At 35.4% G+C, this 23,858-nt stretch overlaps 1 protein-coding gene across 1 annotated transcript in view; it reads left to right on the top strand.

The window, feature by feature from the left end:
• The first annotated feature begins 1,678 nt into the window (after positions 1-1,678).
• Positions 1,679-23,858, top strand: part of LOC127864326 (gem-associated protein 5-like) — a 216,700-nt gene continuing 194,520 nt past the window's right edge. The window contains exons 1-8 of the mRNA XM_052403980.1: positions 1,679-2,054; positions 7,804-7,985; positions 9,259-9,440; positions 13,880-14,153; positions 16,682-16,829; positions 17,333-17,429; positions 18,946-19,061; positions 21,363-21,448. Coding sequence (XP_052259940.1) covers positions 1,758-2,054; positions 7,804-7,985; positions 9,259-9,440; positions 13,880-14,153; positions 16,682-16,829; positions 17,333-17,429; positions 18,946-19,061; positions 21,363-21,448 — 1,382 coding nt within the window. The 5' untranslated portion in view covers positions 1,679-1,757. The remainder of the gene's footprint in view (positions 2,055-7,803; positions 7,986-9,258; positions 9,441-13,879; positions 14,154-16,681; positions 16,830-17,332; positions 17,430-18,945; positions 19,062-21,362; positions 21,449-23,858) is intronic.

The raw sequence follows: 23,858 nt of genomic DNA, 5'->3' as shown, positions 1-23,858 counted from the left end.
TTTATTTGCGCACATAACATAATACTATAACTATAATCTATATGAACAGTTATTAACAATTCAAAAATATCACAGATAGTCACTATCATAGATAATAATACACACATATATATATATATATATATATAGATATATATATATATATATATATATATATATATATATAGATATATATATATATATATATATATATATATATATATATATATATATATATATATATATATATATATATATATACACACACATATATACACACTTATTGGTCAAAATTAAATTATATTGAAATATAGATATAAAAGTGCACTGGATAATCCGTAAAGTTTTTACGAAAGATCGTACAAAACTTATTTCCAACGGGGTCCAAAGCCGTCACATGTAGATCTGAGTGACGTAATATTATATCATAAATTCGTAATATGTGATGGAAAAAAGTGACAACGGTCTCACAATGTCATATTACGGTATTAATAAAATAATTCTTGTTTTTAAATACGAAAACACATCGTATGATGATGAACTTGACAGGATTGCATAAACACAGTTTAAAAATGTATTACAAAATGGTTTACAGTTTAAAAATGTATAGCAATATAGTTTACATTTTAAAAATGTTTTACAATATGGTTTACAGATCTAAAACCAAATGATAAAAAGTTAATAATACAGATACTCTTGTTTCTCAACTTTTTCCATTTCTTCTAATAAATGTTTCTTAACAAGTTTTTTGAACGTATTCATAGACTTTGTGCATCGTATGTTTTTTTGGCAAGTTATTCGAGTCTTTTATTGCATTATGGTAAAAAGATTTGGAAGTAAAAGTATCAACTGGATGTACGTGATAATCACCCTTATCATTAGATCTAGTCCCGTAATGGTGTGTGTATGTGTTTTCGGTGCACATAATGGAATATGTATAGTAGTATCATCCGAAAAATAAGAAATACATTTAGATAATTTGTTGCATCTTTTTATATACTTATATTCGACAAAACTAGCACGAATATTTACTGATTTATATGTTAAATTTCCATTCATTGATAAAGTCTTACATCACTTCAATTTTCCTGAATTATGACCAAATGGATGACTTATGCAGAACATCGACGATTTAAAAAAAGAAGTTTTCCGCTGATGCGTAAGCACACTCCCGGAAGAGCATACACTAAGATAAAGAGTACGAAAGAATTTAATTTTGATAAAACATAGTACATATGTTTAACGTGAAAACGTTAGCATAGCATGAGCATCCGACACTAGAAAAAGAGTTTCAATGTAGCATGCATATGAAATTAAATGTACTAGTGTTGTCATACAGCTCGCATTATACTTCCAAAATACCTAACAATTAAAATAAAAACATTTGTTCATTAATAAATCCGGTGGGTATGCATTTTAAAACTTTAAAGTGACACATGGTTACGTCATCCAATATAGAGTATGGTGATTTTACAAATGTTAAGTGGAGCATTTCATGCAGATGTTGTAAGAAAATGAAAAGATCACTAGATATCTTCCATGTACGACGCGTAAAGCACACATGGTAGTTGAACAACGACTCATTTGGACACAAAAGGGATCATGACGACTGAAGTAAGGAACGACGACTCTGCGTGGCGATTGGTCAAAATAGTGTAATGTATCCATTTGCGTGTTTCACGACGAAATATTTCGTCAAATAGGTAGAAACAAAAACAAACGCACATTTTTTGTTTAATTTAAAATTAAAATATTGTTTTGTTCAATATCCCGCCAAAATGACAAAAACCATTATACCAGCATCACCGAACTGGTATTGTACAAAAGTGACAGACAGTAATAAGCGAAATATACTCGTATTTGCAAGCCGGCATGATATATACATTTTCGGATATGACCAGTATCCGGCTAAGTTTTCGGGAGTGTTTGTAGGTCATAAAGAGAAAGTAACAGCGCTGTCCCTATGTAACCATGACCAATATGTCATGCTATGTTGCAGCGGCTCAGAAGATGGAAGTGTCAAGCTCTGGAACACTGTAGATTGCACAGTGAGTGTGGAGCATATTATACACAAGGTGAGTCATTAAATCACTTGCTAAGTGGTAAAGTATCCTTAGTGAAAAAGTGTGCCAAAAGTAGGAATTGATAGCCTTATCACATCTAAGCACTACCCAGTTCTTCTTGAATGCGTTTAGCTTTTATGAATTTAAACATACAGCTCAATGTTCTTTCTGATAAAGGCTTTTTTCCGGAGCTTTTTTCATGTAAAATATGTCTCACATGTCTATCAATTTGAGCTTAAACAACCTAGTGCATGGTTACAAACACAATACCTATAACCATAAATTTGTGAGGAAATACTCAAAACAAAAAAATATAAAAAACATCAACAAGAATGTGGAAGTTATGAATTGTTGATTTGATCTATTTTACAGAGGTTTCAGAGATAGTTAGGCCAAAAAAAAAAATAGTCTTGGTTCAGGGAACCCGACCGACCCTATTTTTTGCCCCCGACCCTAACGATTTTTTTGGTCCATGGAAAAAAATCTGATGGCGAAAATGCTAAAATCTCGTAAAATTTCATTGAAAACAGCCACCAATTAAACCTGGATTGGCATACATGCCATAATTTTTTAGGTCCAAAGCGGGACATTACATAAAAAATTGTCGGGACATATGACCAAAAAGCGGGACACCTAAAACGATCTATCATTTTACCTTTACTGAAGTCAGTATAGTACTAACAAATACACTTGATACTTTTATTCAAGACATAAAACATCTGATATGAAGCATGGAATCTAAAACATAACAATAGCAGTTTTATAAAATAATACAATAGCAAACAACGAGGATAATATTCATCTTTTTAGAGTACAAAATCGAGAACATTACGACAACAATACTCATTATATTAATTTCAATGGCAAACAATAACGCAGGGGAGGCTATCCAGTACACTGAAAGTACGGGTTACAGTAAACTATCTACCGAACAGTTACATCAGTTACACACGGAATGCGCGGCCGTACACATTTCCGAGGTAGGTTTTTGGTGGAAGCAAACCGTCTTTGTGTTCATTTTAACTCTCAACAACGCCTCAACCGTTTTTACACCAACAAAAACAAAAGGACAATGGCTTTACTCGAATTATTTTTCTCTAATGTTTATAATCATATTTTGTTTTCTTCTTCTATACACAGATTAAACTGAATTGTGAATTGTCAGGCGCTGTATTGGGGTAGTGTCAAACTGTCATGAATACCAACACGTTGTTTTTATTACAATAACACAAGACAAGATGGGTACCACTTTTACTGTTTGTTGCGATGTTTTTTTAAGCATGTATCCATGCGCAGTTTGTTACTTGTCAATTGTTGCAGCTTAATTGGAATAGGGTCAAACTGTCATGCATAGCACCTCGTTGTTTTTAGCCTAATTGGAGTAGGGTCAAACTGTCATGCATAGCACCTCTTTGTTTTTATAACAATTACACCCAATTACACTAGACAGGATGGGTATCACTTATTGAACTGTTTTTTGCGATTTTGGTATATTGCACATTCGGATTATCCCGCTATTTATGAACTAAACATTGAATGTGAAAGACTCATTAATGACGTAGAGTTAATTTTACAAAACAATTGTTTTGTAAACTGTTTCAAACAAATACAAAAATAAACACATTTTCAACACTTATTTCATTATAATACAACTATCGATAGCAATAAGCGACCACTATCTTGAAGACCACCATGGTGTGAATGCCTGATGAAATCAATAATTAGCCGATAAATCGCTGATAAGGTGTCAAAAACAACACTGGTACACACGATAAGTAGAATCGGATTGTTAATTGGGGGCAATAAAGGGATTAGCGGGGGTAAGTGTTAGCGAAACAGAGCTTGAATAGCGAATTTTATTGGGAACCTATAGACCATACATCGTTTTTTACGAATGTCGGGACAAATCGTCTCATATCGGGACGGCGGGACAAAGGGCCCAAAAGCGGGACTGTCCCGCCGAGATCGGGACGTATGGCATGTATGCGGATTGGTTTTCTATATTTTTCTCTTTGTTTCAATGAAAGTGTTCGCAATTTGAACAGTGAACAATAACCGGTCTGCACGTGTATACGAGACATCGCTTGACCTTATTGTTATTGAAGTGCGCATGCTAGCTGGCCAATCAACATTGAGCTCGCTTACACATGAAATGACGTTGTTAAACGAAATGTAAAAATGGGTGGAGCTATGGAATAATATTCGGTCATTCATGCGCAGACACTGTGCACTTTGAATACACAGTTAATATTGTCGTCTGCAAACAAAATAGCGGCCGGTCGCAAATGTCGTATTATTAAAGATTAAAAATGAAAAGAAGCGTGACAATATTTTAATTATTTCCAAGCTGTCTATTGATCTGAATTTAAAAGTGATAATTAAATAATTAGTTCTATGTCGATGATGTTACAACTTTCTGCCAATTTCCGATCGAAATGAAAAGATGATAATTAATTAATTTGTTTGTTTTACTCGCGCACTATGCTAACTGACAGCAGCGTATTTTAATCAAATAAAAATGTGAAAAACACGCGCGGTTTAATTTTAATTAACATTTCAAATTTTTAACACATAGGAAGAGTCATTCATCTACACTACTATAAAAATGGAAGTAACCACTTTGTCTCTAAAGTCGCTAACATGGCGTCTTTAACCTTAAAGCGTTGTTGGACGAAAAAGAGTCATAACAAAAAAAAATAATTAAAACACAAAACACTAGAACATTCAAAGAGTCATGGAAACTTGACAACAATTGGCTTCGCTTTGATAATGAATCAAAATCAATGTACTGTGACGCCCTTAGCCTGTACAAACCAATAGCAACATTCAAATTTATGTACACTGCTCACTTCCTGTGCGATGCGCTCAAACCCATTGCCATTTTATCAAAAAATGTACCAGAAGAAAGACTTGTGCTATTCTGAGGTTACCCTCCTTTTGACAGCCACTATTCAGACTCTTGAGCACCTGTCGGAGACTAGGTCAGGTCTCATGATGAAAAAAATTCTGAAGGTCACACCCCAAACACCAGAGACTGATAAAGATGGCTTGTTCACTTTTGAATATGAAGGTCACACTATCACAGACAGACAAAGAAAAAATGGTTGGCTAAAAGAAATTTTGGGCCAGCGCTAGCCCTGAAGAAGTGCATAAAGAGCTAGGAATATTGAATAATATACAACGACTAAATACCACATGTGCAATATTAATCATTTGGTCAGTGTTTAAACAATCATGGGTGCATTAACTGACCCTTTTTCACCCTGAAATCAGTCGACTGGTAAAAAAAAAAATAAAAAAAAATAATTAAAAAACCTACCTACCCTCCTACATTTTTCTGGCCATGTTCCCTGAACCAAGACTATTTTTTTTTTTGGCCTTAATATATTTCTATTGGTTGATTAGACAGATCTATCTTTCCAGTGGTCCACAATATAGACAATAGCCTATTTTAATTCAGAATACTCTGCCCTGTCCATTGTAAACCCCTCACACATTTTCATAAACCGATGACGTGTTTGGAACTTTTGTATAATCTCATTATTATGCCAGCACATTATATAATGTAAGTTGTTTTACTTTGCCCATTAGCAATATAATAATGACCTGTTTGTGTTTATGTATTCCAGATAATAGGTTATGTTGCTAATAATTAAAAAAGCCTTTATCAGTAGCAATTCACAGTAACCCACAATCTAAATAGCTGGGAGTTGAATTATTGCAACTTTAGCACTACCATATCCGACCCAGCAACATTGCAGAATGGCTTGAATGCAAATTTAAAATTAACACATTCTGTTAAATTCAAATATTGAGTTTATAAAGATGGAGAACCAAGTGTTTAAAAAGGCCAGAATGTTTCTAATCAAAATAATTAAACACATGTCTTTAGGTAAAAAACATGCAATCGTAAACTTAAATTAAGTGAGCCAGAACAAAAAAGTGCATGATTGCAGGAACTGGATACGACCCACAACAGCCAGAATACAACCATTTCAGCAACCTGGTTCTTATGTACTCAATCATCTCAATTCTGAGACTCTTCTTCCATTACCTTTAAAACATATTTTGGGAACTACAGCTATTAATGCCTGACAAATTAAGTAAACCCAGGAAGAAAAGTGTGCCTGGTTATACCCTTGAATTTAAATTTGCAAGAACACAAGCACAGCACTTCATAGCATAAACTAACCACTGATACTTACCCAAGAAAACTACACTATATACCTATGACAGCATCAGTGTTCTTGCAATTGCAACTTCAATGCATATTGTTTGCAATACAATGTAGTTGTTAAAAATGTGTATAGTAGCCAGGGGTTTTTTTTACTAAGAAAGTGACGCCGATAATCGGCGTCTTCCCCTACCAGAATTTTTCCCCTAAAACTACCATTTCCCCTCCAAAAATATACTTTTTCACCAAAATGTAATATTTTACCCTCAAAGAAATGTTTTTTTCTTTCTTTTGGGAAGTCGACACTTATCCTATTTGTAACATGTACAACGATCTCGCTCTCTCTCTCTCTCCCGACGAACACTCAAATCTGGGAATCCCAGTGATTCTATATATAGCTCTTAAATTACGTCATGGAAATCGGGCAACTAATCGTATTAATCATGTGACTATTTTACTGGATTCCGGTCTTGCGCGAGAAGGGTGATTCGTCAATTAATTACCGGAAACCAGTCCAGTTTTCATCCGGGTTATGTGAAAGCCAAGATGGGTATAAACGTTAAAACAGAAAAAAGTCTCACAATTGGCGTTCATACACGAACAAAATAAAACGTTCGGACTCGGAAAATAATAATTGCGTTGACGCATTTTTTAAGAATGAATCATCAAAAACCGTTGAAACCCAGCAGGATTCGGAGGTACATGTAATCAACATCGATTAATACTGTCGGATTATTGTGAAAGTGAAAGTAGACAATCGGCAGCGGGTGTCAGACAATTCACCCCCAAGACAATTCACCCCCTGGACAACTCACCCCCAGAATTTGCACCTTTCCCTTCCAATACTGTAGCAGATCTAGATCGTCAACCCATTCATCATGAAATTGAAATCACAATATTGAAATCGTTCCCCTGCCCCAGTTGAAAACATTTCCCATTATTAGATCTACCCCTGCAACTTTATTTAGGACTTTGACTTTAATATCATACTTGTTCATGTGTTTAAGAACAAAAAGGTCAGAGACATGTCTCTTTTTCTAAAAAAAAACCTGAAGTCTGTAGGCGAGTTATAGACATTGAAATGAACAGTTTTTGTTTTTTCCCCAAATATGTCTTTTTCGCGCTCAATTTTCCCATTTTACCCAGCGTCCAGCGTCTTCCCCTTTTTCTAGAAAAAAACCCTGGTAGCTCTTAAAGTTGCACACACAAATTTGTAACACAAATCTTCCAAAATTCAAAACAATCAATAGACAAATGTCAAATTTCTATGAGAGACAGATTACCAATATCTTCGCAAGATTACTACAACTATTCCATGCTGTTTCCTCAAACTAAATTGGGATAAACCGATATGGTTATTAAAGACCCTATTAGTAAATATTCTGGTAAACTATCTTTACAAATGTGAAAGCATCCCTACTTTTATGTATTAAAACATTATCATGGATGAATATTGTGTATTTGTCAATAAATAAAACTTACAGTTACTTGTTCAACAAAAAAATATATGGTACACGATTAAGTTCCATGGTCTTTGCTACAAACAACAGGTTCATTTTATAATACCTATATTTTACTTGTATTAAGCACAGAGTAACTGCGATAAGCTGGTCTGAAATCCAGCCAGACTTGATTGTGTCTGGGGATGACAACGGGCTGCTGGGGGTGTGGCAGGTGGAGGACAATCGGCAGGCTGCCCACAGGCTTGACAAGACTGGAATCACAGCGTTAGCAATGGCGCCCTTCAGTGCTGGACTTACTGCAGTAGGGTAAGATTAAGTCGTTTGATCATGAAATGATGCAAGGTATTGACAGATTCAAAGGACAATGTTGATAATTATTTATTTTTGTCCTCTTTTGGACGCATGGAGCTTTTCCTTTAACTTAAAAAAAAACATGCTGACGATCTGGCAATTGCAAATAGTAAATCAAGAGTGAGCATTTCAGATATCCCGCTCTCCATGTTGTGTTAAGTTTCGGGCCTTTGACTTTTTTTTTTAAATACACTTTTTCAGATTTTTTTCGGCAATGCTTTCAGTTACTGACCTGATTTTTAGTGAGTTATTCTACCTGCATGATTTACAGATTAGAATTATTTTATCGTGTTTTTCAATTTGTATTTTACAGAAAAAAAAATTAAGTTAAAAAGCAATCATTAAGAAAACAAAAATGAAAATTGAAAAATGAATTGAAATCAATTCTTATGTGTTTTTGTTTCCCTCTGTACTGAATTAGTATACTGTGACCTTAATTGTGGCCGTTAAATTTGCAGTAAGTTTACATAAACACCAAATTTACTTCTGTTGTTAAAGTTTTGAAAAAATATCGGCTGCTAAATATGAAGCAGGTAGGAAACTTCCAATTGACCACTCGCCAGCTGTCAATCAAACTCACGTAATAATCAATCAGATTTCGTTTATTGCGGACACTTGGACCGACAAACAAAGACACTCTGAGTAATGGATAAAGCGATTTATGAAAACACAACTTAGTGGGCGGAGTGATTGCGTATTTGGGGACTGGTCAATTACAGCGTGTGCGCCAAATGTTCAAAAATTTTACAAATCTTGGAAAAAGCAATGTGAAGAATATACTCTCAGATAAAAATATGTAGGTGTTGACAGCTTCTGAAATATTTGGAGGAAAACACCTTGTTAATTCCATGTCATAAAAACATATTATAGTCTGAAAAAAAAATCAACTGGCTTGTCGTTGTTTGGGAGCATTTTGTCGAATTTAACACCCCTGTATAGTTAAAGTGTGTTTGCCTTTCATTGCTTAAGAATATGTTATGTTATAAAATATATAATTAAATATGAAATTATCATTAATCTAGTTTTAGTTCAAATCGTTTAATTTCTTTCTCATATTCTCATAATTATTCATGCAATAATCTTTGTAATTAAGGATATTTTATGTGATAAAATGTAAAATAATGAAATTATCATAAATCTAGTTTTAGTTCAAATCGTTTAATGTCTTTCTCATATTCTCATAATCATTCCTGCAATAATCTTTCTAATTATTCCTGAACCTTTACAGATTCAAGTCTGGTCTAATACTCCTGCTGGATGTAAAGAAAGGCTCCCAGGTGGTGTGTAGCCTCAAAGGTCATGATGAGGAGCTTCATGCCCTGGCCTGGAGCCCTGTGCCCGGGGAGAACTTCAAGCCTGCCCCGCCCGCAGAAGCCCCAGATATTACTGACCTGGAGACATTCGGTGTTGGTAAGTGATAGCAGGAATAAGGGGAAACATATGTATTTGTATTAACTGTCAGAACTAAAAGTGAAATTTAAATGACCCATGGCTTAATTATATATATATTTTTTGTCCCCATTTCTGCAGTATTTCATATTGAAGTCTAAATAAAAAGTTTAATATTCAAAATCATGATTGCACAGAAGGTAAAGTTAAGAAAGTATATACAATGTTCATGGTCAGTTGTGTTAATTTATTTTGTTGTAAGTTTAATACTTTGCAGTTAATCACTGGCATTATTTCTTTTTGGAGATGCATAAATAAACAAACCAATACTTCCAAGGTTGCCCTAAGGACCAGAAGTTTTAAAAAAACAATCAAGAAATGTAGAGAATTGGTAGGTTTTATATGTTTTTAACCAGGTTTTTAACCAGGTTTTCCGAAGGAAAAAACTGGTTATTAGATTGGCGAATGCGGGCGGGCTGGCTGGCTGGCGGGCTGGCTGGCGGGCGGAACAAGCTTGTCCGGGCCATAACTATGTCGTTCATTGTCAGATTTTAAAATCATTTGGCACATTTGTTCACCATCATTGGATGGTGTGTCGCGCGAAATAATTACGTCTATATCTCCAAGGTCAAGGTCACACTTTGAGTTCAAAGGTCAAAAATGGCCATAAATGAGCTTGTCCTGGCCATAACTATGTCATTCATTGTGAGATTTTAAAATCATTTGGCACATTTGTTCACCATCATGGGACGGTGTGTCGCACGAAAGAATCACGTCAATATCTCCAATGTCAAGGTCGCCACGACTAAAAATAGATTATTTTTAAAAACAAACTTACAAAGGGGGTTAATTTTGTTTGTTCATTTCAAAAGTTCAGTTTGAGTTTTCTCCCTTTATCAGATTTTTTTTTCACAATGAAAACCTGGTTTTGTGACAATTTTGTCCCTTGTTTATAAATATAGTTTCCTGTAGTTTAAAAATCAGGCAATATATGTGCAATTCAGCTAAGACTATTTTATCTTCAACAGAAACATACAGTCACAACCCATTTTGCGTGTTTATTAATGCACCTCAAAACAGAGGTGGTGCCAGTGATTGAAGGCCGTGTAAGAACATTGTTAAAAGACAATATTTGTAAAAATCAAAATTATTATATATTTATAATTATGAAATTTGTTTCTATTGAAAAGAGAAGGTAAAACATTGTTTATGCAGATAAGTTTTGGTCAGAAATAGAAAAACATGAATGCATGCATCTAAAAGGCAGGATTCAACATCAATTGAAAGCTGTGGATCCCTGTTGAAAAAAATATAGATAACAAAATGTCTCATATTTATTTTACTTAAACAGAATATGATTTGAAATTTTAAATTAAAAAGAAAAATAAGTTAAAAAAAAATGAAATCCAATAAATTGAACAAATACATTTTGTATATATAATTTTGTAAATATAAATATAGCAATCAATGATGGCCAAGTATCAAGGTTTTTAACCCTTTGCATGCTGGGAAATTTGTCGTCCGCCAAAATGTTGTCTGCTGAATTTCTAAAATTAGCATTTTCTTCGATTTTTTTTAAAGAATACTATCAGAATAGCAAAAAGTTTGGATCCTGATGAGACACCACATTCTGTGGCATCTCATCTGGATCCAAACTGTTTGCAAAGATCTTCAAAATTCGGTTCCAGCACTGAAAGGGTAAAAGTTGTGTATTAAGTTAGACATAGGAGTGTTGATGACTATTAGGCCAAAAAAAAAATAGTCTTGGTTCAGGGAACCCGACCGACCCTATTTTTTGCCCCCGACCCTAACGATTTTTTGGTCCATGGAAAAAAATCTGATGGCGAAAATGCTAAAATCTCGTAAAATTTCATTGAAAACAGCCACCATTTAAACCTGGATTGGTTTTCTATATTTTTCTCTTTGTTTCAATGAAAGTGTTCGCAATTTGAACAGTGAACAAAAACCGGTCTGCACCTGTATACGAGACATTGCTTGACCTTATTGTTATTGAAGTGCGCATGCTAGCTGGCCAATCAACATTGAGCTCGCTTACACATGAAATAACGTTGTTGAATGAAATGTAAAAATGGGTGGAGCTATGGAGTAATATTCGGTAATTCATGCGCAGACACTGTGCACTTTGAATACACAGTTAAAATTGTCGTCTGCAAACAAAATAGCGGCCGGTCGCAAATGTCGTATTATTAAAGATTAAAAATGAAAAGAAGCGTGACAATAATTTAATTATTTCCAAGCTGTCTATTGATCTGAATTTAAAAGTGATAATTAAATAATTAGTTCTATGTCGATGATGTTACAACTTTCTGTCAATTTCCGATCAAATGAAAAGATGATAATTAATTAATTTGTTTGTTTTACTCGCACACTATGCTAACTGACAGCAGCGTATTTTAATCAAATGAAAATGTGAAAAACACGCGCGGTTTAATTGTAATTAAAGTGTCGTATTTTTAACACATAGGAAGAGTCATTCATCTAGTCTTCTATAAAAATGGAATTAACCACTTTGTCTCTACAGTCGCTAACATGGCGTCTTTAACCTTAAAGCGTCGTTGGACGAAATAGAGACATAAAAAAAATAAATTAAAACACAAAACACTAGAGCATTCCAAGAGTCATGGAAACTTGACAACAATTGGCTTCGCTTTGATAATGAATCAAAATCAATGTACTGTGACGCCCTTAGCCTGTACAAACCAATAGCAACATTCAAATTTATGTACACTGCTCACTTCCTGTGCGATGCGCTCAAACCCATTGCCATTTTATAAAAAAATGTACCAGAAGAAAGACTTGTGCTATTCTGAGGTTACCCTCCTTTTGACAGCCACTATTCAGACTCTTGAGCACCTGTCGGAGACTAGGTCAGGTCTCATGATGAAAAAAATTCTGAAGGTCACACCCCAAACACCAGAGACTGATAAAGATGGCTTGTTCACTTTTGAATATGAAGGTCACACTATTACAGACAGACAAACAAAAAATGGTTGGCTCAAAGAAATTTTGGGCCAGCGCTAGCCCTGAAGAAGTGCATAAAGAGCTAGGAATATTGAATAATATACAACGACTAAATACCACATGTGCAATGTTAATCATTTGGTCAGTGTTTAAACAATCATGGGTGCATTAACTGACCCTTTTTCACCCTGAAATCAGTCGACTGGTAAAAAAAAAAAAGAAAAAAAAAAAAAAAGAAAAACCTACCTACCCTCCTACATTTTTCTGGCCATGTTCCCTGAACCAAGACTATTTTTTTATTTGGCCTTATTAACCTTTATTAACCTGTTTATTTCCACCTTGGCATCATATTTGGGAGACCATTTCAATTATTCCACGTATGTAAGTTAAAATTCCTAAATCAGTTGTATTTATTTCTTAGACACAAAATTAGATGTGTCATGCCAAATTGGGTCTTATGCCAAATGCGGCCAGCGTAGCCATAGACCAACATGCATTCGTCCAAACTGGCCATGAGCTACTTTTTAACCAGGTTTTCCGAAGGAAAAAACTGGTTATTAGATTGGCGAATGCGGGCGGGCTGGCGGGCTGGCTGGCGGGCTGGCGGAATAAGCTTGTCCGGGCCATAACTATGTCGTTCATTGTCAGATTTTAAAATCATTTGGCACATTTGTTCACCATCATTGGACGGTGTGTCGCGCGAAATAATTACGTCGATATCTCCAAGGTCAAGGTCACACTTTGAGTTCAAAGGTCAAAAATGGCCATAAATGAGCTTGTCCGAGCCATAACTATGTCGTTCATCGTCAGATTTTAAAATCATTTGGCACATTTGTTCACCATCATTGGACGGTGTGTCGCGCGAAATAATTACGTCGATATCTCCAAGGTCAAGGTCACACTTTGAGTTCAAATGTCAAAAATGGCCATAAATGACCTTGTCCTGGCCATAACTATGTCATTCATTGTGAGATTTTAAAATCATTTGGCACATTTGTTCACCATCATGGGACGGTGTGTCCCACGAAAGAATCATGTCAATATCTCCAATGTCAAGGTCGCCACGACTAAAAATAGATTTAAAAAAAAAAAAAAAAACTTACAAAGGGGGTTAATTTTGTTTGTTCATTTCAAAAGTTCAGTTTGAGTTTTCTCCCTTTATCAGATTTTTTTTTCACGATGAAAACCTGGTTTTGTGACAATTTTGTCCCTTGTTCCAGTATAAAGCAACGCAAGTTTTTTTTATTTAATTAGGGGACTGGACAGCTTTTGACCAGCCTGCATGAATGTGAAAGCTGTTATGTGGCTAGGCTGTCTACATATGGCATTTTGCGGATCATAATACTTAAGTTGCAATATTCCTCAATAAATAAAGCAACAAGATTATATGTGTTGATATAAGTTGCATTGTTTTAAGTCTTTCTTTGTAAAACTGCTAATTTCTATGATGACTTATCTATGATGTAATTTCTTTTCAGACGATTCCTGGCGCAAGAAGCCTAAGGAACCATTGGTCAGCACGGAGTCTGAGGGATTCGGTGAGGATGGATGGCTGCTGGCCTCGGGCTGTCGAGACAAGACCATCCGACTGTGGAGCACCAGCAAAGGGAGACAACTGGGGATGTACAAGCTGCCAAACCCTGGGAGGCGGGACCCGAAGGCGAAGGAGGAGCGAGGGGGGCGGAGTCAGCCCTGGATCACCATCCATTGGCTAACACAGGCGCCCAATCACATCATATCTAGCTCACTGAGGTAAACCAATATTCAGGGCTGAAAAGTTTCTGTTTTCAGATGGAATTACATTTTTGAGGTAACCTAAAATTATTTTGCATTTTTGGGGGGCATGATGGGTGGGCAGTTAAGGGGTTTCCTATTTTACAAAAGCCATGTTTAAAACAATATGATTTGAAAAACAATAAGAAGACACACTTTGAAATTTGCTAAAATGCTGATATTTATTGAATGTTTTCATGGTACACAATGATTTTGAGATAAAGCTTTGCTGAAGGTGATCCTTGGATTTAGTTAAGGATGTCTGTCTGTGGTATCGGCCCTCTTAATGAATACATACTTATTTTGGAAGTGGGAAAAAAAACACGAATGTTTTATATGTCAATCTATTGTTAAATTTGTATTCTTGGACATAACAACGAAAACTGCATTTAAATCGACATTGTTTTGACAAACTACTGACCAGACTTAGCTCCCTGTAGTAATCTGTATCATGTACATTGTTCTCATAATATTGGCCCTTCTGATTGTTTGCTAAGGTTTTTAAAAATAGTATTGTAGTGGAAAAAGGAAACTCTTGCTCATGTTGTTCTTTTAATATTTTTACATTTTAAATAAGAAATAATATTTTTCGGTCATGGTTTGTTGTCGAATAACCCACAGTAAGGAGTATAGATGCGTAGGAATTAAATTGCACGAGTGATTTGATGATATGCATCTATACAACTTACTGTGTGTTATTCGAAAACTAACAATCATAGAAAAATATTATTTCGATTCTTACACGATTCTAATTGATTTGGTTCAAGTTTTAGGACGTGAACTATATTTTTCAATACTCCGCCCTTCTTAGTACAAAGTTCACTGTTTAGGGACGTCATTGAATTGTACAAACATATGACGTCGTTTTCATTTACAAATATTTTGCAAATGACGTCACTTTCATTGAAAACAACAATCGTAGATACTTAATGACGTCACGTTTATTGATGCTACTGAAAAGCTGACATGCTATAAATGTTTTCTGAATTACCTTTCCTAACAAATAACATTCTTTGTAGGCGTGGTTATGCCAATAATCACCAAATATACAATTAGTTGTTTCATTACACTTATATACATGCTATATTTATTACATTTCTTTTAGAGCGGGTTTTAGCACGTGCATTTTACTGCAATATTTTCTTTATTTATTTGGAACTATTTTCTAAACATTAAGCTCCACCCATAAGTTATTGCAGAATAACCCACGCTTGATTTCCTTCTTTGTCTATAGAAAACAAGTCACGTGCCGTGGTAGAATAAAAAATAAGCAGCATAAAAAACATTTGATAAAGCTACTATTCATCCATAAACAAACAAACATAGTTGTGTGTTGTGTAATTTAAAAATCATAGCATCATTCTGGAATAAACATGACCTATGTTCCAATGAACACTGGAAATCATAAGAATGATCATGCATGTACGATGTGAACCTAAATTTAGTTTTATAACATGACCTATGATCCAGGAGTGAAATAACGTAATGCTTAATTTTGTTTATTACACGGGTGTTATTACACTAGTTATATAACTGTGAAATGACGTCATTTTTGTGACGAAATGACGTCATTATCCCAGCAAATTTCTTCAGTTAAACTCTTTTACAATGTGAATAAAAAGGTGAAAAGAGCATAAAATTAAGAGAAAATGTGTTGGCCATGTTATAAATAGAATCTTAGATTCGTGGTCATTTTGTATTGAATTTATTAAACTCGTCATCTAAATAAAGATAAAAACTCGGCAAGCCTCGTTTTTATCTTTATTTAGATGACTCGTTTAATAAATTCAATACAAAACGACCACTCATGCAAGATCCTATATTTAGTGCAGATTCATTCATACGACAGAAAGACACACATTTGTTTTATGGATAATTTCGGCTTAGAGGACTGGGTGGGTCACGTAAGAATATTGAATATAAAATATATTTTTATTAACAACTGGTAGCAAGATGAGTTGCCGATAATTGGTCAGTAACCACATTTAAACTAACTCTGTTGACCTGTAAATTCTTTTCAGCTCAATTCAACAGTGCCAAATGCCCATAATATCACTTTAACAACCGGCTTATCGTTTATGTCTATGACCTAAGTTTTAGTTTGATCTGTGATTTTGAAATAGATGAAACATACAACTATAAGCGGATGTACACATGCGTTTTGTTAAAGCTTGATGTACACTGTTACAATAAATACAATTTGAAAATGTATGATCATTACATCTCAGTATAGTACAGGTGTTTTTTATGCTCCCATATATATATATTCATGTGATATAACTGATAGGGGACGGACATTTCTAGGTTAAAGTTACATTTCCAGAGAAAACTCCACATGCATTTAAACAAAATTTCTTTATAATTTGTGTCTTTCTTTGGCTACAGCTATAGAATGAAAAAAGCACAGATAAACTGCTTCAAAGCAAAACCCATTTCAATATATATTTTAGGCATAAATTTAGATTGCAAGTCAAGCAATCTGAAGTATATAAAATACTTTTTTACAGTGGAGATTTGCTGTTGTGGGACATCACAAAATCGGGAAAAGAGAAGAATAGCTTCTTCCACAAGAGTGGCAGAGGACATTTGCGTTCTGTGTTCAACATTTGCCCAGTGGGAGAGGACACTCTATGTACAATCTCCATGGATAGACAGGTATGTTGACCTGGTTTGCTGATGAGACATGGTCAGTGACTTAACACAGTCTTAGGCTCATACTTTATTCTGAACTCAAAATATTGACCAATGAGAATGCTTTGCCACAAATGAGCATCTGTTCCAATTGGTTAAATGTATGAGATTAGATCTCAGAACTTACCAATTAATGATTGTAGTTGTGGGTAAAAGTAAAAAGGTAAAATGAGTATAAACTGTAACATGCCTTGGTTTGTGCTCTTAGGCACATCCATTCAGTTGATTAAGTTAGTAAAAAAACAATTGATATAATAGTAATAAAACTGTTGCCCTACCCTGGTAAGACTTACTTTCTGTTTTGTATAAAAAAAAGTATCTTCCATCTGTTTTGGGTGTCATGAACAACTGTGTTGTTACTTGAAGCACTATAATTCTAATGTTTTATTAAGCAAAGATTATGTGTGTGCATGGTTGTATATGTGTTCTATGCCACTATTTTGGCCACTGTGGTCTGTTTACTGCAGATAATGTTCTGGGACATCAAGCTCAGATGTCAGCAAGCTATAATGCCTTCCCTTGGTGGATATGTGTATGCCATGAAAGTGTCACCATTTGATCCAGGTAGATACTGCACTGTTTCAGTTAGTTTTGTCCTCATTTGATTTTTGTGTCAGAATTGTTTCATGCTTCCATTTGTTCTTGTCTTAAACGTTACTATTTGTTATTGCAGTGCTATTGCAAGAAATGTTATGCCTGACCCTCGTTATACCCCCATTTCCATTGGTAATGGGGGCTATATAGGAGTCGCTTTGTCTGGCGGTCTGTCAGTCTGTCAGACCCAAAATTTTCATCCGATCTTCACCAAACTTGGTCAGAAGTTGTATCTAGATGATGTCTAGGTCAAGTTTGAATATGGGTCATGCTGGGTCAAAAACTAGGTCACAGGGTCACATAGAACAATTTAAACCGAAAGTTTGTCCGGACCATAACTATGTAATTTATCCCTAGATTTAAAAATGACTTGGTACATTTTTTCACCATCATAGGACGGTGTGTCATGCGAAAGAAGTACGTCGATATCTCCAAAGTCAAGGTCACACTTGGAGTTGCACATAAATGAGCTTGTCGGGGCGATAACTTTGTCATTTATTGTGAGACTTTAACATCATTTAGTACATTTGTTCACCATCATTGGACGGTGTGTCATGCGAAAAAATTATGTTGATATCTGCAATGTCAAGGTCACTCTTTGAGTTCAAAGGTAAAAAATGGCCATGAATGAGTTTGTCCAGGCCATTACTTTGTCATTTATTGTGAAACTTTAAAATCATTTGGCACATTTGTTCACCATCATTGTATGGTGTGTCATGCGAAAGAATTACGTTGATATCTCCAAGGTTAAGGTCACACTTGGAGTTCAAAGGTAAAAAATGGCCATAAATAAGCTTGTCCGGGCCATAACTATGTTGTTCATTGTGAGATTTTGTAAAAATCATTTAGCACATTTGTTCATCGTCATTGAACAGTGTGTCATGTGAAAGAATTACATCGATATCTGCTACGTCAAGGACACACTTTGAGTTCAAAGGTCAAAAATGGCCATAAATGATCTTGTCTGCGCCACAACTATGTCATTAATTGTGAGATTTTAAAATTACTCGGTACATTTGTTCACAATCTTTGGATGGTGTGTCATCCGAAAGAATTACATTTATGTTGAAATCTCCAAGGTCAAGGTCACACTTTGAGTTCAAAATCAAAACCATAAATGAGCTTGTCCGGGCCATGACTATGTCGTTTATATGAGAATTTAAAATGACTCTGCTCATAAATTTTGTTCACAGTCATTGTCATGCAAAAGAATTCAAGAGTTGAAAGGTCAAAATGGCCATAAATGATAATGGCATAATAATTCTTAAAAATCACCATAAATTATCTTCTCTTGTGTTGTGAAGACAGCATGCAAAATATTCTGTGTCAATGCAGCATGTGGGGGTATACGTTAAGTCTGCGACAAAGCTCTAGTTAAATTTGTTGTGTTGTTTTCACCTGGTTATTCTGTTTAGTGTTTACGCTGTATTATGATGTCCATTAAATGTACCTATAATCAATATTGCCATGATGCTGTATTCCTCAGGGAGACTGAGTCTAGGTGTTGGGGATGGCATGATCCGAGTATGGAACTTGAACTCACCGCCAGGGGTCAGCGCTATGACTCAGTACTGGCAGGGTATTAAGTCAAAGGTCACTGCAGTAAGTAGGGAGAATATTGAACATTCACGATAACTGTTCAATTGTGAAAAAGTTATTGTATTGGCCAAATGGGTTGTGTTATAAAGCATGCTGTTATGAATTCTGGTAAGGTTTTAGTGTGTAACTTTTGTATGGGATGTAGAGCTGAAACGATTCAATCCCATGCATCGAAAATTGGTTCGAAATGCGTTGGTTCGATTACAATACCAAACCTAATAAAACGATTTGATTCTTTAACATATAGACATATATGTACATAGATATGTAAAGCTCGCTGTATTCTGACTATTTGATACGGAAAGGTGTAGGTTTTATCTTAACCTGTAATTATGACGTGCGCGAATGGCTGCTTATTGCTTTAGTCATCCAATCAATAAGCGCGTTACGGTCTACTTTTGGAAGCGTCAAAATGGCTGAACAAGTTGTGGCCGACAAATTAAAATTATCAGATGCGCCTAAGAAGCTAAAATAAAAAAAGTGGCAGTATTTTGTGTTTCCGGATGTGAGCCTTCCCGATAAAGCAGTGTAAACTGTGCTTCAAGGATGCAAGCATAACGTTGATTTAGCAAGACTAAGAGGTAGCACAAGTGCAACTACTCAAGTCGCCAGCCAGAAAAGTAGTTATGTTTCTGTTGGGAATTTGTTAAGTTTATTAGAGAATGTGCTTTGTCCTACAGGTAACAGGTGATGCTGTCATGGCGCAATGGTAGACATGCTTGTAGCGGTTTTGATATAAGTATTATAGTGATAGTACTATCACTCCACTGATTCCAGATGTTCTTATGATTATTTATTTAATTTTATATTATTGTGTATTCAACACAATCTTCTAGTCAGAAGTTTTTTATATTAAAATTGAGTCCTAATTTGCTATTCTTTTTTATGTGTTTTATTGAAATATTGACATAGTTTGATAGACAATTGGCAGTTTCTTGCAAAATATTTCCTACAAATGTTAATTAAACACACTTTCAACAGTTTTTAAAACACTGTTTAACCAACCAAACTATATCAAACAAACACACAATTTGACAAATGCCCAAGATATCTAGTTATGCAACACTTTTGAACAGAAATGTTTATTTTGAGGCAGAAGAGTGAATATATGATAAAACTAGGTTTGAAGATGAATCGAATTGAAAAAATCGGTATTGGAGTGTCTGAAATCGAAATTGAATCGAGCTGTTGGTGAATCGTTGCAGCTCTAATGGGATGTAAATATGTTAAAGGGATAAATCAGTTTTGCACTCAACTTCTTGACTGTGTACAATCAATTAGTGACCATAGTTTGTTTTTTTATAGTATGACGATCCAGTCCATTATTTAGTTATTTATTGTCTGGTCAAAGCTTCAATAATAGAATTGTCCTTTGCGCTTCTTTTATCCTAAAAAATTATGCATACTTTTACGGTTGTCTAAAACGGACTTTATCTTGGTGATATTTTGTTGTCAATAGTTGGACTTAACATTAAAATTATATGTTTAGAATTTCCATTTGAGCTTATCAAAACTGGCACAATTCTAAGGAAATGAATACTCAAAGTTATCACTAAACATAATAAGAGCAGGGTCATGTGAAAACAGATCTTATGTCATATGCAGCTCCAGACTAGCTGTTTAGGGTCATGTGAAAACAGATCTTATGCCATATGCAGCTCCAGACTAGCTGTTTAGGGTCATGTGAAAACAGATCTTATGCCATATGCAGCTCCAGACTAGCTGTTTATTCATAGTCTCACAGACTGCTGCAGATGCGCAGGCTAGTCTAGGCAGGCAGGCAGACTAGAGATAAACTAACCCATATGGTATAATACTCATTTTCGCATGACATGGCTCATAATAAACTTGAGCTTGTGTGTTTGTTAGAAAATTATATCTAACTCGAGTTATCACATAGTTCATTTCCATCAAAGTGTGTTTGCCTTGTACTGTAAAAGGGATAGTCTTCACAAGTTAACTCGTAATATTAGAATAGATGCAATTACTTAAACATTATTGCACGAACATAAATGGTAATAGTCTTGATATCGAAGCATTAATGTTTAGTAGTATTCATGTACATCTCACAACACTATCTAGACTTTTACAGAGATTTATAATTATGTTTTACTGCTATACATAGCCGTATACATAGCCGTTGACATTATTTGTCAGTACATTTGAGATATTGCCATACACAGATCACTGTAATGGTTTATCATAATTTATGAATGGATGAGTAGCAAAAATAGTTTGTCTTATTGGGCAATATAATGCAAAACTTTGCATCCCTGCTATGGACATTGATTTTGTTTGTTCCAGTTGAGTTGGCACCCAGCCAAGGAGGGCTTGCTGGCATATGGGACAGAGGATGGACGAGTGGGAATATACAACACCCTGTCCAACAAGTACGTGTGCGGTCTTCAGGGCCTGGCTAAGAGTTTGTTTATTATTGGAGCGTTGCTCTGGCAATTTTGAGCCTAATGCATGTGCTTTAAGTGTCATCGCAGATAAACCAGTGCAGTCAGCACAGGCTAATCAGGGACAACACTTCCCACTTTTATGGATTTGTTTATTTAATGATAGTCTTTTTTTTAAACATATCAGTCTAGATGGAGAGTTTTGTCCCTGATTATTCTGTGCAGTCTGAGAAACCAGCTTAGCTGAGGAATGTATGTGTGGGTGCACTGAATTCTGTTATCATGACTGAAATACTGTTGAAAACGAAATGTCTCAGTAAGAAGACTCCTTACTTAAGGGCATATTTAGTATCCATTTCAACACTAGTAGTGGGCACTTTCAGAGTGGGAAGAATCTATGGCAATGAGTTAGACCAAAGTTTTAAGGTGTGTTGCAATGTTCATTTAGTCACATCGCTATAACAATTATCATGTCCCCATTCGAAGAAGAGGGGGTATATTGTTTTGCTGGATGTAGGTTGATCTGTTGGTAGTGCAGTTAGTTTCCAATCAATAACTCGTCAACAGCTTGATACTTCACTTGTGCATTGGCCTTAGATAGAAGATGACCCCTATTGAAATTAGGGTCACTATGTCAAAGGTCAAGGTCATTGTCACAATAAGTGGGAAAATCGTGTCTGATCAATAGCTCATCAACAAATTTACCAATTGGCTTGATACTTAACATGTGCATTGGCCTTGGACAGAAGATGACCCCTGAAATAAGGGTCTCTATGTCAAAGGTCAAGGTCATTGTCACAATATGTGGGAAAATCGTTTCTGATCAATAACTCAACAACAAATTTACGGATTGGCTTGATACTTCACATGTGCATTGGCCTTGGACAGTAGATTACCCCTTTTGAAATTGTGTCACTTGGTCAAAGGTCAAGGTCACTGTCACAATAATTGTGAAAATTGTTTCCAATCATTAACTCATCAATGAATTGACCGATTGGCTTGATACTTCACATGTGCATTGGCCTTGGACATCAGATGACCTTTATTGAAATTGGGGTAACATGTTCAAAGCTCAAGCTTGGTGCCATATGTCACGGAAGGCTGAACTCTTGCTTAACAATTGTTCCTACCAGTTTTTAATTAGTGTTACCCGCCCTTAAAACAACACAGCTATTTCTTTATGAACATTAATGATTTCGTTCACACAGGTTGGCAAAAAATAACATAATCAGAGTTTTTCACGGAGAGCATGTCTTCCAGGATGTTCATAAAGAGATTATTGCATTGAATATCTCAATCAATTCCTGTACTGATGATAGACAGTAGATGACCTCTATTGAAATTTGGGTCACTAGGTCAAAGGTCAAGGACACTGTCACAATAAGTGTGAAAATCATTTCAGATAAATGACTTGTAAACAAATTGACCGATGGACTTAATACTTATATTTGCATTGGACAGTAGATGACCCCAATTGAAATTGGGGTCACTAGGTCAAAGGTTGTGGTCACTGTCACAATAAGTGTGAAAATTGTTTCTGATCAATAACTGGTCAATGAATTGACTGATTGGCATGCTACTTCCCATGTGCATTTGCCTTGGACAGTAGATGACCCCTTTTGAAATTTTGGTCATGACTAGGTGAAAGGTCAAGGTCACTGTCACAATAAGTGTGAAAATTGTTGCAGATCAATAACTCGTCAAAGAATCAACTGATTGGCTTGATACTTCACATTTGCATTTGCCTTGGACAGTAGATGACCCCTATTGAAATTGGGGTTACTTTTTCATCGCCCTGTTTAAGGGGGCATATGTCCCGACCGTGGAACTCTTGTTAAATATTATTTAAATGAAGACAGTATGAGACTAATAATTTTTATGCTCCCCCAAAAAAATTTGGGGGGAGCATATAGTCGCCGCTTCGTCTGTCCGTCCTTCCTTCTGTCCTTCCGTCCGTCCGTGCACAATTTTTGTCGGAATTCAATTAAACTTTATGGGAAGCTTCACCTCCAAAAGGAGGTGTGCATATTGTCAGCAAGTTGTGGTCGGATGATTTTTCACAGAGTTATGGCCCTTTGAAATTTTCCATTAACTGTACGTGTAGTGCAATTCTTGTCCGGGCTATTTATCAGCAACTAATGACCGGAATTCAATGAAACTTTATGGGAAGCTTCACTACCAAGAGGAGATGTGCATATTGTCAGCGGGTTCATGTCAGATGATTTTTCACAGAGTTATGGCCCTTTGAAATTTTCCATTAACTGTACATATAGTGCAATTCTTGTCCGGGCTATTTCTCAGCAACTAATGACCGGAATTCAATAAAACTTTATGGGAAGCTTCACTATCAAGAGGAAATGTGCATATTATCAGCGGGTTCTGGTCGGATGATTTTACA

This window comes from Dreissena polymorpha, chromosome 1 (genome assembly GCF_020536995.1).
Source record: "Dreissena polymorpha isolate Duluth1 chromosome 1, UMN_Dpol_1.0, whole genome shotgun sequence".
Taxonomy (NCBI): Eukaryota; Metazoa; Mollusca; class Bivalvia; order Myida; family Dreissenidae; genus Dreissena; species Dreissena polymorpha.
This window is presented reverse-complemented; position numbering and strand designations above follow the sequence as displayed.